This window comes from Mustela nigripes, chromosome 3, assembly GCF_022355385.1.
Source record: "Mustela nigripes isolate SB6536 chromosome 3, MUSNIG.SB6536, whole genome shotgun sequence".
NCBI classification, from domain to species: domain Eukaryota; kingdom Metazoa; phylum Chordata; class Mammalia; order Carnivora; family Mustelidae; genus Mustela; species Mustela nigripes.
In genome coordinates this window covers 143,737,373-143,751,687 of record NC_081559.1, presented here as the reverse complement: position 1 = coordinate 143,751,687, position 14,315 = coordinate 143,737,373, and the positions used below count along the sequence as shown (strand labels likewise).

Here is a 14,315-nt window from a genome sequence, read left to right as displayed (position 1 = left end):
TACAAAGTTCATTTGAAGAACAAAGTACACACATTTCCACATATGCTCTCTCACTAGTATGTGTGCTTTTGTGCGTTCTGTCTCTCTCTCTCACACACACACGCACGCACTTGCACGCGCATGGACCAGTTGCTGGCTTCACATACAGATCAACATTACTATGAACATTTGTTTAAATTAGAAAAAATCAAGTTGGTATTAATTGAACCAGTTGAAATATCTTAACATTTCTCTTCAAAAAGGAAAAGAAAAAATTTACTTCTTAAGTCTGAAAACTTAAATGAAGAATTGTATGAAAATCAGAAACAGTTCTAAACTGTTTTAATTCATTGAAATAAAAACATAGATGTCTAATGATTTAAAAAAAAACAACTCTTTTTAGAACTTCTGAGTTACGATTATAGCAAACCAGCTAAATTGACTAACAAAGTCAGAATTCCTCACAATATTCAATATTCTCTTTAGATACTAAGGTTTAATCCAAGCCTTATATTTGTCAGCTTTGTATTATTAATATATTTATATCAAAGAACTAGTCACAGGGATTCTCTCTATTTTAAGTCTATGAGAACCATCACTAGCATGCACTGACAGATGTTAAAGAATGTCTGTGGAAAGAATGTCAAAAACCTCTCCAAAGGAAAGTCTTTAAACCATGTCCTTAATAAAGAAATGCAAAACCAGATTTAATTGCCCTTTTCCTAAACAGCTCAGCCATGCAGGCTCATTTACTTCAGCATATGGTCTGAGAAAGTGCACAGTGGAAGAGAGCAGTCATGGTGAAGGCTGGGATTGAATCCATTTAGGCTGGAGTTCACCAAGATCAGTCAGAGGCAGGCACTTGAAGTTAAAAGAAAGAAACACACCAAGCAGTAGAAACACAGGCTATTTTTATTTTGAGTGCGCTCATTGGAGACATCCTATTTGCCTTTCGAGACAGCAGAAATACAAGATTCCTGAAAAAAAACTAGTATCTGGGATGTTTTTCCTAATTAAAAAAAAAAAAAAGTAAAAAACAAAATTGCATGAAGCCACAGAGATTTTTTTTTTTAATGTTGTTATTTGTTACCACTGAAAGTCATCATTTTTCTAATGGGAGGACAGTCAAAATAATGAGTTAGATGAACAGTGTGGCCTGTGTTTTATGTAAAAGGGAAGACATTATAAGCTTACATGAAGTGGTGGTAAATTCTTACCACCCCTAAAGGGATTAAGTTTATAGTTTTTGCCAGAAGTTGCAGGTAATTGAGAACTTGAGAAAAGGAAGAGGAAAATAAATCTGTGAATCCTTTCATACCACTTTGTGGCATTAGGCAAGTGATTTTACTTCCATGTGTCTTGTTTTTTTTTTTTTTTCCCATATATCTTATTTTTATGCCTGGGATATGGGGGAAACTATTTTTATGGAGAACTTAATTATAACCTCAAAATATCTAATAAGATAGTTCAGTTGCTTATGGGTCTAGTACAGTGTCACACGTATAGAATTGAGGAAGAATACAAAAGATAACAGAAAGGAAAGAAGTGTTTGAGGAGTTAGTAATGGCAAACATGTATCTGACTTTATTATTGCTGAATCTACTTAGTGCTAATCTAATTTATTACAACAAATTATTTCAGAGTGCTATCTTTCCTGCAAAACTAGCCTTTCTGCCACAATGTATATTTATATGTTGTGGGACAAATATGCTTCTCAATTTGAAATGGTCTAGAGCTGCACTGTGATGTGGCTTTTTAAATTAAATTTATATTAATTAAGTATAATTTAAAAGTTCAGTTCCTCATTCACACTAGCCATAATTCAAGTGCTCAAACCTTATCTAAAGTGTTTCTGTTTTCACAAAAAGGCATGTTGGGCTGTGGTGTTTGGTATTATGAATATTTTAGTTAAGTTTCTATCAGACCATGTCATTGAAAGATAAGAACCTAAATCATGTATTTTAGATGGCGGACATAGAGGCAACTGATCTACCAAGGCAAAGAGTAGGCCAAAGGTTAAACTATAAAGAAGATACACTTACCACATGTAGCAAAACACAAAAATAAAATGGTGGTATTGTTTATGGTGATGTGATTTTTCTGAAACAGTGAACATTCTGAACAAAGTCTTCTGTTCATTTACACAGCAATCACACTTCTGGAAATTTAGTGTATACTTAAACTTTTATTTAAAAAAAAATAACTTGGTATCTTTAGCAGATGTAGTTCTAGGCTTAGATAATTACAAGTAGGTTTTCCACCCACATCAGCGTCTAACACAGATGCAGGACAATTCTGTTGTGCAGAGAGTTCTGTATATTACAGAATGTCTGCATTCCACCCACCCTCTGCTAAATGTCGACCTGAGCATTGTGACAACCAAAAAGTATCTCCAAGCATTTCCAAGACATTTCAGAAAACCTGTGCTTTATGGTGGGCCCAACATCAAGACAGTGGGTCCATCCAGCCTCATACAATAATCATCTTAAACCTGTTTCTTTGTGCGTACTTTTTAATTGATTTATCTGTTTTCTTCCATATTTTTAATTTGAAGACATAATGCTGCTGTTTGTCTAATTCTTCTTTAATGACTGTCCTTACTCATTTCTAATAGGGTAGACTTAAGTGACCAAGGATAATAAAAGAAAATTTTTTCTTTACATTTATTATGAATTTTTTAATATTCTTTTTTAAATTAACATATAATGTATTATTTGCCCCAGGCGTACAGGTCTGTAAATCAACAGGCTTACATATTTCATAGCACTCACCATAGCATATACCCTCGCCAATGTCCATAACCCAACCACCCTATCCCTACCCCCCAACCCCCCACAGCAACCCCTCACTTTGTTTTGTGAGATTGAGAGTCTCTTACAGTTTGTCTCCTTCGTGATCCCATCTTATTATGGATTTTTATATCCATTAGAAAATAAAGCTGTATGGCTTTGTATGGGTTTAAGCATTAGCTCCATGAGCTTGTGCAGTAACTAGTCCTGGGTTTTCTTAAGAAGCACTTTGGAGATAAAACAGAAGTAATTGGGGCGCCTGGGGGGCTCAGTTGGTTAAGCAGCTGCCTTCAGCTCAGGTCATGATGCCAGGGTCCTGGGATGGAGCCCCACATTGGGCTCCCTGCCCAGGGGAGAGCCTGCTTCTTCCTCTTCCTGCCACTCTGCCTACTTGTGCTCTATCTCTCTGTCAAATAAATAAATAAATAAATAAACAAATCTAAAAAACGAAACAACGACGACAAAACCAGAAGTAATTATCACAGGACCATGATGTGTCAATAAAATGAGAACTCATTTCTTATCCTTTGAGAGAGATAAACAGACTTAAAATATAGAGCAAGGCTGCTTAATTTTATTTTTTTATAAAGATTTTATTTATTTGTCAGAGAGAGAGCACAAGTAGGCAGAGTGGCAGGCAGAGGCAGAGAGAGAAGCAGGCTTCCCACTGAGCAAGGACCCTGATGCAGGACTCAATCCCAGAACCCTGGGATTATGAACCAAGCCGAAGGCAGCCACTTAACTGGCTGAGCCACCCAGGCATCCCCGGGGCTGCTTAATTTTAGAGGTACATGGATGGCCTTCAGGTAATCTATGAACCCCTTCCACATTGTAGCAAAATTTTGTCATGGGTATCTGTGCAATTTTTAGAAGAGTCCATTGATACAATCAGAGGAATGAGGAAGAACTAGATAATAGAATAATAAAGCTCCATTATAAAAAGAAGACAGAAGAGACAGATTCAGGTTTAGAAAAACCATGAAAGGAGGTAGTTGATTAAGTTACCAGTTAAGGCTACTACTGAATTTAAAATGAAGCTAAAGATTGCTTCTTGGAAGAACAAATAATGAATCTATAGAAATTGCTATCTTCCTCTTCTAAGAAATGGCATATGTGAAAAACAGAAGTAGTTGCATAAAAGTCTTATTAACTCCACCAAAAGTTAATGAAGCAAGAGGGATAGCAGATAGGTAAAATGAGACACCTTTTCCTGCCCCTCCATTTTCCTGAGCCTCTCCTGAAAAGAGTACGAGAGTAGATAAATCACTGTGACCCTTTTGTGATTGACAGTATATATGGTTTTCTTGTTTTTAGTTAGATTGTGGTCAGTGCTGGGAAATGCGGACCGTTCAGTGTGTAGTTCTTTGAATTTTGCTTGCTTTTTTTCAGAGCTATTTTGCCTCATATCCTCACTGGAAATTCATCATTCATTTCAAAAGAAATGGTTTTCATTTTTATAGAACATTTTTGTTACCATCTTTTTAAAGAGAAGAATACTTACACCATTAAAATAAGTAAAATTTGAATCAAAGCAAATATGGGAAGAAAACCCACCTCCAAATTTCCCTTCTTTGGGAATCTTGTATTGATTCAGTCGGAACTGAAAGTGCTCTTGTACTCTGCATCACTCCAACATGGAGGACCAGTTTTTGCTGGATGTGTGTTGATGATGGTGAGTGATGGTGGTGATGGTGAGTGGTGGTGATAGCTAACAGTTATGAGCTTTATAAGGGCTCCGGCATGTGTTAATTCAGTTCATGCTCACGATAGCCTGGGACATGGGTTCCAATTTTACAAATGAGGACACCGAAACTGAGCTGAAGCAGCTCAGAGTTACTGTGAACATGTCTAGTTCTGTGCACGTCTAGTTATCTGACTCCAGAGCCCATGTTCTCAGTTACCCTATTGCCTTTTCTGGATTTTTATACTTAGGCCAAATATTTGAATAAAGTGACCATTTAAAGGCTGCACAGACAATCTGAAAAAAGAGTTTACTAGCATATTCATTTTATTTTTTGTTTATTTTTTAAAAGATTTTATTTGAGAGAGTACGAGAGTGAGCATAAGTGGGGAGGAGGGGCAGAGGGGGAGGGAGAAGCAGACTGCCACTGAGCAGGGAGCCTGACTCAAGGCTTGATCCCAGGACCCTGGGATCATGACCTGAGCACAGGCAGATGCTTTACTGACTGAGCCACCCAGGAGCCCCTGGCATATTCATTTTAAATCTTGTTATGTGGAACAGTGGAAACCCAAATGAGAAGACTAAATAATGTTAGTGATTAGTGACTCCAGGACTACAGTACTGGAAGGTTCACCTCAAATTACATTGGAAGAAGTGGAGTTCTCGAAACACATTAGTTATTTCTTTTTTTTTTTTTCTTCTTTAATAACGTATTTCAAAGTTAAAACAAGGATGAACTTCATATTAATTGTATGGCTCTGTTTCTGTTTGAGAAGTGTACTGACCTTTCCATGTCCTAGATTTTCCAAAACAGACAGTCTGAGTGCAGGGAGGCAGCCCCACTGCAGGCCATCAGTGGGCTTTGTTCAAGGAACTCTGTTTAGGTGCATTTCTCCATTATACATTCTTGACTTTCCCTCCCTCCCTTTTTTCCTTTTTTCCTTCCTTCCTTCCTTCCTTCCTTCCTTCCTTCCTTCCTCTCTTTCTTCCTTTCTTCCCTCCATTTCTTCCTTTACTTCATCAATCTATCTAAATGACCCTAACAGACTATCATCGCTATGGAAAACATCTGTTACTCTTGAAGCTTGTTAATGGTAGCCATAAAGTTTTGTCACAGGTCTTCATTTTACTGGTCTTTTGTGTTTATGTACACTGTCCTGTCCTCCTGCACTTGACTGTATATAATAAACATAATTCTAGGCCAGATTTTCTCAAGCGGTGACCAGAGGAGTCTGAATCAGAATCACCTGAGAAGCTTGCCAAAAGCTTACTCAGCTCCTAAGGTCCACCTCAGATTTGCCAGCTCACTCCCAGGGTGGTTTCCCTCCATTTGCATTTTTAACCAATACCGCAGGTGTTTCTGATGTACAGGAAGTGCAGAAACCACTGTTCCGAAGGCTACATTATGTGCCATGTATACGGCTGGTGCTGTGAGAGACAAATACGAAATCCCTGCCCTTAAGGATCTTATAGTCTGATAAAGGAGTTAGCACACGGAAATAACTGTAATAATACAGAATAAAAATGAAGTACCATAAAAGTAGAAACCGCTACTCTAGATAGCAGAAAGAAGAGAGTAAAAGGTTTTTGTTTTCTTTTGTTTTATGTAGTGCACAATGTGTATATTTGGATAATATTTCTTTCAACACACATAAAGGCCTGCAGTTTCCTTTTCTTCTCCTTTTCCATCTCACTGCGTAATTCCCAGAATTTCCATACTTTTTAGAGATTAAGGCAAAGCTTTCATATCATTAAAAGCTGCTGTGTGTGGGTGGCACAGTCGGTTAAGTTTTGTACTCTTGGTTTCGTCTCAGTTCATGATCTCAAGGTCGTGAGTTCGACCCCTCTGTCAGGCTCTGCTCAGTGTGGGCTGCTCAAGATTCTCTCTCCCTCTCCCCTTCTCACTCGTTCTCTCTCTCTCTCTAAAATAAGTAAATCTTTAAAAAAAGAAAAAAGGCTACCACATCTAAAAATGGGGACAGAACTTTTGCTTTCCATAAATTACGAGGCATACTGGGCACTCATGGTGTTTCTGCTTTTATTTTAATTAGAGATTTTTATCATTAATATGACAGACACAGAATCACTTACACTGTGAACTTCTTCTTTACTATGACATTGCCCAGAATTGTTTGTCCCTAGTGTTTGTGACTTGTTCAGCTGTTTTTATAAAAAGTCACGGTTCACCTCCTCATGATTAGTTTATAATCTATGAGTAATGCTCCTACAAGTAAGTAAAAAGAAATAAGCCAACAATAAACCGTAGAAGAAGAAACCTAACATTTGTTAACCATTATATGCTAGGCACAGTGCCAGGCGGATTTCAGAGAGGCTAAGTAAATATACCAGTCCACACAGCTTGCTAAAGCCAAGAAAATAGAAATGCTAGATCATCTGTGACCTGGTGGCTTTTATCAGCAAGTGTCATATTAATTTATTGTCAGACTTTTGAGTGCCTGCTGCATCAGTACTGGAAAGATACAGAGATAAGTAACAGTGCCTGATCTTGGGGGAACGTACAGACTAAGGAGAAATCAGAGACTTACACAGTAACCAATAGAAGTATGTGAGGGGCACTAACATTTGCAGTCATATGCTAAGTGTTTTCAACATATTATCCCATTTAACATTCACCTGCAAAATGGTTGGAATCGCTGTCATTGTAGATGAGGAAATTGTGGTTCAGAGCAAGCAGTTTACCCAGGGTTACCCAACTAGTAAGTCTCAGGGCTCAGATTCGCATCCAAGTGTATAACCGCAAGACCTTTTTCTTCCAAGGGAATTCCAGTCACGGAGTCTTCATTCTGACAAGGAGAATTCCAAGCTGCTCGGGAGCTACCTTTGATGTATCCAGTTCTACCTAGAACTTAAGAATCAATGGGCTAGACGATAAGGTCAGGTAGTCCTGGCAATAGAAGCCAAAGTACAGAAGAATAGCAGTATGTGGGAATGGTTATTAGGCCAAGATAGGCAACCCATCTTGAGAAGCGAGCTAGAAATGTGGTCTCTGAGAAGATCACGTCAGACCTCAAATTTCAGCCAGGGGGTTGCAAGACTTGAAGGGTTAACTTCAAGAAATATCTGTTAAAGAAATGAACAAAACTTGCTAACTGGATGTTGCAGGAAAGGAGGGGAGGAAGGGTCAACCTGAGTCAAAGCTGATTGGATGAATTACAAGTCATGCTGCGAGGACAAATGAAAGAATCTATTAGAACATAGGTTACAGTCCAAGTAATGCAGAAAATAGTGTTGAGCTTTACCTTGTCTATGCACTAACCTTATTTTCCTGGTGGTTAATTCATTTAGAATATGTTCTATAATTGCTGTGTTCTAAGAATATAAAGCTATGCCTCAGTTAATATTCTAGGATATCTCTTTAATTTTTTAAACACATAGGTAGATCTGTGCTGTCATATACACACTCATGTATGCATACATGTAAATATACATATAGGAGGACAAAAAATATGACCAATTCACCGTTTTACAAAAGAATGTTTACTTCTATAGGCAGAAAAAATATGTTTTTAAAAAACCAAATATCCTGGGGCACCTGGGTGGCTGCATCAGTTAAGTGTCTTCCTTCAGCTCAGGTCATGATCCAGTCCTGGGATTGAGTCCCACATCGGGCTCCTTGCTCAGTGGGGAGTCTGCTTCTCCCTCTGCCTGCTGCTCCCCCTGCTTGTACTTTCTCTGTGTGTCAAATAAATAAATAAAAACTTAAAAAAAAAAGAAAAGAATCTTCATGTTTACTTAATGGACCATTTATAAAGTCCTTCAGAATACCTAATAAGACATTGTGTGGAGACTATTCATTGTATGGTCTAAAGTCCTTTTCCAGTGACTTTTTGGGAGAACTTTGTTTCTTTACTTTCCATTTATATAAAATTATTTAATTTTAAAATTAATATAGAATACTTAAAGTGCACAAGCATATCTCAGAAATAATGCAGGCTTAGTTCCAGACCACCACAATGAAGCAAATATTGCAATAACATGAGCCAGATGAATTTTTTTGTTTCCCAGTGCATGTAAAAGTTATGTTTACACTGTACGTTAGCCTATTAAATTGCAATAATAGTGTCTAAATTGTGTCTAAAAAGGCAATGTACAATTCACCCTTGAACAATGCATTGGTTAGGGGAGCTAACCCCCATTCAGTTGAAAATCCAGGTATAATTTTGGACTCCCCCAAAACTTAACTACTAATAGTTTACTGTTCACTGGAAGCCTTACTGATAATACAGTCAATTAACATGGTATTTTGTATATTATGTGTATTACATATACTATGTTCTTATAATAAAGTAAGCTAGAGAAAAGAAAATGTTATTGGGACACCTGGGTGGCTCAGTCAGTTAAGTGTCTCACTGTCAGTTTCCGCTCAGGTCATGATCTTAAAGTCGTGAGATCAAGCCCCACCTCAGGCTCCATTCTGGGCAAGAGCTCCTTTCTCTTCCTCTCTCTCTCCCCTTCCCTTGCTCGCACTTACTCTTTCACCGTCTCTCAAAAAAAAAAAAAAAAAAAAAAAAAAGAAGGAAAAAAGAAAGAAAAAGAAAGGAAAAGAAAATGTTATTGAGAAAGTCATAAGGAAGAGAAAGTACATTTACAGTACTGTACTATATTTATTGGGAAAAAATCCACCTATAAGTCAACCTGTGCAGTTCAAACCCTACAAAGTTTAACTGCATATACTTTTATTAAAAAATACTTTATTGCTAAGAACTACTAACCATCATCTGAACTTTCAACCAGTTGTAATCACTGATCACAGATCATTGTAACAAATATAATAATAGTGACAAAGTTTGAAATGTTGTACAAATTACCAGAATGTGACAAAGAGACACAAAGTGAGCAACTGCTGTTGGAAAAATGGTGGCAGTAACACTGATTCCACACAGAGTTGCCACAGACCTTCAATTGGTAAAAAATGTAGTATCCACATAGTGCAAAGGGAAGCATAGTGAAACAAGCTATGCCTGCATATTTCGGATCTTTAAAGATTTTTGGATTTCGGTCAGTAGCAATATTTTCATTTTCCTGCACCTTTTCGTAACATTGGTATTACACTCTTAAAACACTTGATCAAGGAAGAAGGAAAATGAGTTTAAGCTTTCATTTGGTATTATAAAATATGATTTTATTGACCAAGTGAGCCATAATGCATGTTATAGCTGTCATTACACTAAGTACAGTGCAGTCAAGCCCCAATAGTAAGATCCATATTTAGACTTTTTTCCATTTTGGTTTTGTAAAATTTCCTTTACTTTAAAGAGAAGATTCTTCTTTCTTTAGAAGAAAAAAATATATCTGAAAATCTTTTTTTCCCTTTGATATCACTCTCTGATTTTAAAGAATGGGTGACATATTAAAATAAATGTCAGTTTCCCAAGAACTGACTTGTTTGACTTCCGGTTTGGACTATGGTTTTATTTTGCTTATAAAATCCTTAAAAGTCACCTTAAGATAAAAATTCTGATGTATCTAAATCACTTTTCCGTCAAAAACAACTATTTCTGAAATACTGGTATAAAGATTTTTTCCCAAAAAGGTGTATTAACATCTTTATTTTGAGCTGCCACATTAAAAATAGAATTTGAGTTTTACTTTAAACTAGTTGTTGGTGCTATAATATGCAGAATTCATGGAACTGTTTTTCTTACTATTTAGGAAATACCAGAAGGGAACCAGAGTCCGGCTGCGGCTGTTAGATCTTGAACTTACATCTAGGTTCCTGGGAGCGACCACAGATACAACTATACTCGAGGCGGATGCAATTCTCTTAGGAATCCAGGAGAGTAAAGATGCAAAATCAAAAGAGGAACATCGTGAATAAGAAACAAACTTTGCTTAATGGAGTCACTCCTGTTTTGTTGAACCCAGATATTCAAGAATGCAATTAGAAAATTGTGAATAAATGATTGAAAGAAGACACAATAAATGAAAGCTATAATTACAGCTCTTATTCGTTAGAATTTTCTTTAGCTGTTTCTCCCTACCCCTTGCCCCCTGCCTTTTACACCCACTCTTTCCTTTGACTGGGGTAATATAACTACTCTGAGAAATTCTATCATTCAGTAAATATGTTTTGAGTGCTTGCTACCTGCATGGCACTGCTCGAAACAGCAGTAAACCAATTAGGTAAGATTGCTTGCTTTGTGGAATTTCCCTTTGGGGGAAATAGAAAATAAATGGGTGAAGTATGTAGTGTGTTAAGACAGTGATATGTGCCAAGGACAAAATAAGGCAGGGAAGACAGAGGACCTGAGTGAACATTTTTCCAAAGAAGACATAGAGTTGGCTAACAGGTCCATGAGAAGAGGCTCAACGTCACTCATCATTAGAGACATGCAGATTAAACCACAATGAGATCACCTCACACCTATTAAAATGGCTGTTATCATGAAGATAAGAAACAGCAAGTGTTGGTGAGGATGTGGAGAAAAGGGAACCTTCTTGCACAGTTGGTGAGAATGTAAGTTGCTGCAACCACTATGGAAAACAGTACGGAGTTTCCTCAAATATGATCCAGCAATTTCACTTGTGGGTGCCTACCTGAAGAAAACAAAACACTAACTTGAAAAGATATCTGAACCCACATGTTCTTTGCAAAACTACTTACAATAGTCAAGATGTGGGAGCAACGTAAATGTCCATCATTGGATGAATAGACAAAGAAAATGTGGTGTGTGTGTGTTTATATATGTAAAATTCAGCCATAAAAAAGGAAATCTTGCCATTTGGCAACATGGATGGATGTTGGTGTTATTATGCTAAATGAAATAAGAAGAAAGATAAGATGGCATATTATCTCACTTATATGTGGAATCTGGAAGAGGGAAAAAAAGAAAATTGAGCTCATGGCTACAGAGAACAGACTAGAGATTGCCAGAGATGGGAGTGGGGCACGCAGAATGAGTGAAGGCAGTTAAAAAGTACATACTTCACACTTGCAGCTATAAAATAAAGTCACAGGATGTAATATACAGCATGGTGACCATAGTTAATAATATTATGTATTTGAAAGTTGCTAAGAGAGTAGATCTCAAAAGTTTTTATCACGGACAAAAATTTTGTAGCTGTGTATGATGTTGATGTTGACTAGGCTTATTGTAGTGATCATTTTGCAGGAAGTCTCTAATGGTATGCACTTGAAACTCATATAATGTTATATGTTAACTATGTCTCAAAAAAAAAAAAAAAGCTGGGAAAGGAATTGTGAGGTGTCAGAGTGACATTGAAATTTAAGTGTAGTGTCAATGGAAATCCCCACAGAAGAATCTGCTTTTTTATAATGCATAATTTTTATTTTTCCACTGATACATTATTTAGAAAAAACTGTTCTTGGGGCATCTGAGTGGTTTAGTCAGTTGGGCATCCAGCTCTTGGTTTCAGCTCAGGTCGTGGTCTCTGTGTCATGGAGTTAAGCCCTGCCTTGGGCTCTGTGGTCAGTGGGGAGTCTGCTTGAGATTCTCTCCATCTCCTTCTTCCCCACCCTGTACTCACACATGCTCTTTCTCAAAATAAATAAAATCTTAAATTAAAAAAAAAAAATCTCTTCTAAGAACGTTTCTTCTTAATTGAGGTATAATTGATATATAACATTGTATCAGTTTCAGATACACAACATAATGATTTGATATATGTATATATTGTGGTATGATCACCCCAATAAGTCTAGTTAATATCTGTCACCATACATAGTTTTCAGGAATTCACTTTTGAATAATACCTGGAGGAAATGAGGAAGCTAGTACATGAGTCTCTGGGAAGGAGTTTTCTGATGGAGGAAATGGCTAGAACAAAGGCCCTGAGGCAGGACTGTGCCTGCCCAGCTTAAGGAACACAGGAAGGAAGCCATTGTAGCTGAAAGAGGAGTAGGAGATGAACCTTGAGAGTAGGAGATGCCTTGAAGGTCCTGGTATGGATTTTGTCCTTTACTCTGAGATGGAGGGTCTTTGGGGATTCTGAGTTGAGGAGGGATATACTCTGACATTATAGCAGAATCCTGAGTTGATTGAAGATGAACAGCAATAGCAAAATTTATGAGGAGACTTGTAGGTAATTCAGATGAGAGGTGATGGCAGCTTGGGTGAGGATGATAACAATGCAGGCAGTGAAAAGTGGTAATCTGGGTATATTTTGATGGTAGAGATAGTGGTATTTCCTAAAATTGGATGTGGATTATGAGGTAAAGAGAGCAGTGAAAATGTCTTTTCATCTCTTATGACACCAATCTAAAGGCTAGTTTTAAATCACTGAAGTTGCCATTTATACTGGGTTGAAGAGTGCCCCCCCCCCCACCAATTCATGTCCACTCAGAACCTGTGAAGGGGACTGTTCTTTGAAATGGTTTGCAGATGTAATCAAGATGAGGTCATGCTGGATTAAAGTGGGTCTTAAATGTAATATGACTGTTGTCTTTATAGGAGGAGGCAAATTTGGACACAGACACAAAAACACAGGAAGAATGTCATGTGACAACTGAGGCAGAGATTATAGTCAGGCTACCACAAGCTAAGAAATGCCAAGGATTCCTGTGTTTTGTCCCACAATTCAATTGGCAGCCCATTATCGTATCTCTAGTTTTCCTCTGCTCCATGTAATACTCTTTCTTGCTTCACTTCTTTGAATAACATGTCCTCCATTTTGCAGCCTTGATGAAAACCTCCATCACTAAGCAGGAGAATCAGTGCCCCCAAACATCAGTAACCTAATTATACCCAGATTGGGATAGCCAAGAAAATCCGTTTTCAGTGAACAGTCTTTGTTTAATAGTAAAGTAAGGTAAGTATTTGAATCAAGTCAGTACTCTTCTTAGAAGTCAACTAGTCATGCCCAGCAAATGAACAGAACAATGATCTCACAGCGTTTGTGTCAGCTCAGGTCCTCTGGGAAACAAGCGCTAAGAGTAGGAAGTACAGCTCTGGGAGAAAGGTCTGTGAGAGATGAAGGGTGAAGGGGCAAGGGTTTATAGATTTTGAGGCAAGATTTGGTTGTGTAGACATTTATGTATTCCTTAGCAACTGAAAGCTCTCCTATTAATTGAGAGTTTATGTCTTTGATCAGTAAAACTTTAAAAGAATTTTCTCTAATAAATACGGACCACGGTACATCTTAAAAAAAAAAATAGTAGACTATATTTTCTGTATATCCCTGAAATTCTTTCTAAATACTAAACCTAGCCTATACTGGGGAAAGCATATTCTGTAGAATCTCTATAGATGGAGAGGTGCCAGGAGAAAGGTGATGGCAGTAGAAATGGCATACAGAATATGTGGTGACTTGGACATTTGCTAATGCTAGTACGAACTGACTGCACAAGAGATTTTGTGGTGAAAGGGGGAGGCAAGACACCACAGAGGAGGCCATGGGGTTTGGAGAACATAAGGTGACTCCATGTCTCTATCTCTCTGCAGTAGCGGTGAAGATTACTGTGTTTTGTCCCAATATACACATAAATCCTGCTCAGACCCTAGGCCCTGGCATTCATCTGGAGGGAGATGGCATTGGCAGCCCTACAAACAGGACCTTACAGAGAGGAGAGAGAACACCTTCTCTGGACCTTAACTTGGAGCCATCTAGAGATGCTTATGGGGAACACTGGTGATGGCAGAAGCTGATCTCTGTCTTGAGGCAGGAGGGCGGAAACAAAGCCAAAACAGATGCGAGGGTCCTGAACGGATTGAGCGAGCCTTATCTATTTAGCTAAAAGCTCTTTGTTATAGGGGAGCTCTGTGTCTGTCTCTCTTATGAACCATGGAAACTGTGGAGTCTTCCTTGCACATTACAGCCTTTTTACAAGTGGTCATCCAGTCCACGCTGTTTAAGCATCCATGACAGGTTCCTTCCTACCTCCCTAG

At 37.9% G+C, this 14,315-nt stretch overlaps 1 protein-coding gene across 2 annotated transcripts in view; it reads left to right on the top strand.

Moving 5' to 3' along the window:
• The window catches only part of MRPS28 (mitochondrial ribosomal protein S28), a 111,317-nt gene extending 100,907 nt beyond the window's left edge, over positions 1-10,410 (top strand). For both annotated transcript variants that reach the window (XM_059394766.1, XM_059394767.1), the window contains one exon: positions 10,123-10,410. In XM_059394766.1, the coding sequence (XP_059250749.1) occupies positions 10,123-10,288 (166 nt within the window). In that variant the 3' untranslated portion in view covers positions 10,289-10,410. The remainder of the gene's footprint in view (positions 1-10,122) is intronic.
• The last annotated feature ends 3,905 nt before the right edge of the window (positions 10,411-14,315 follow it).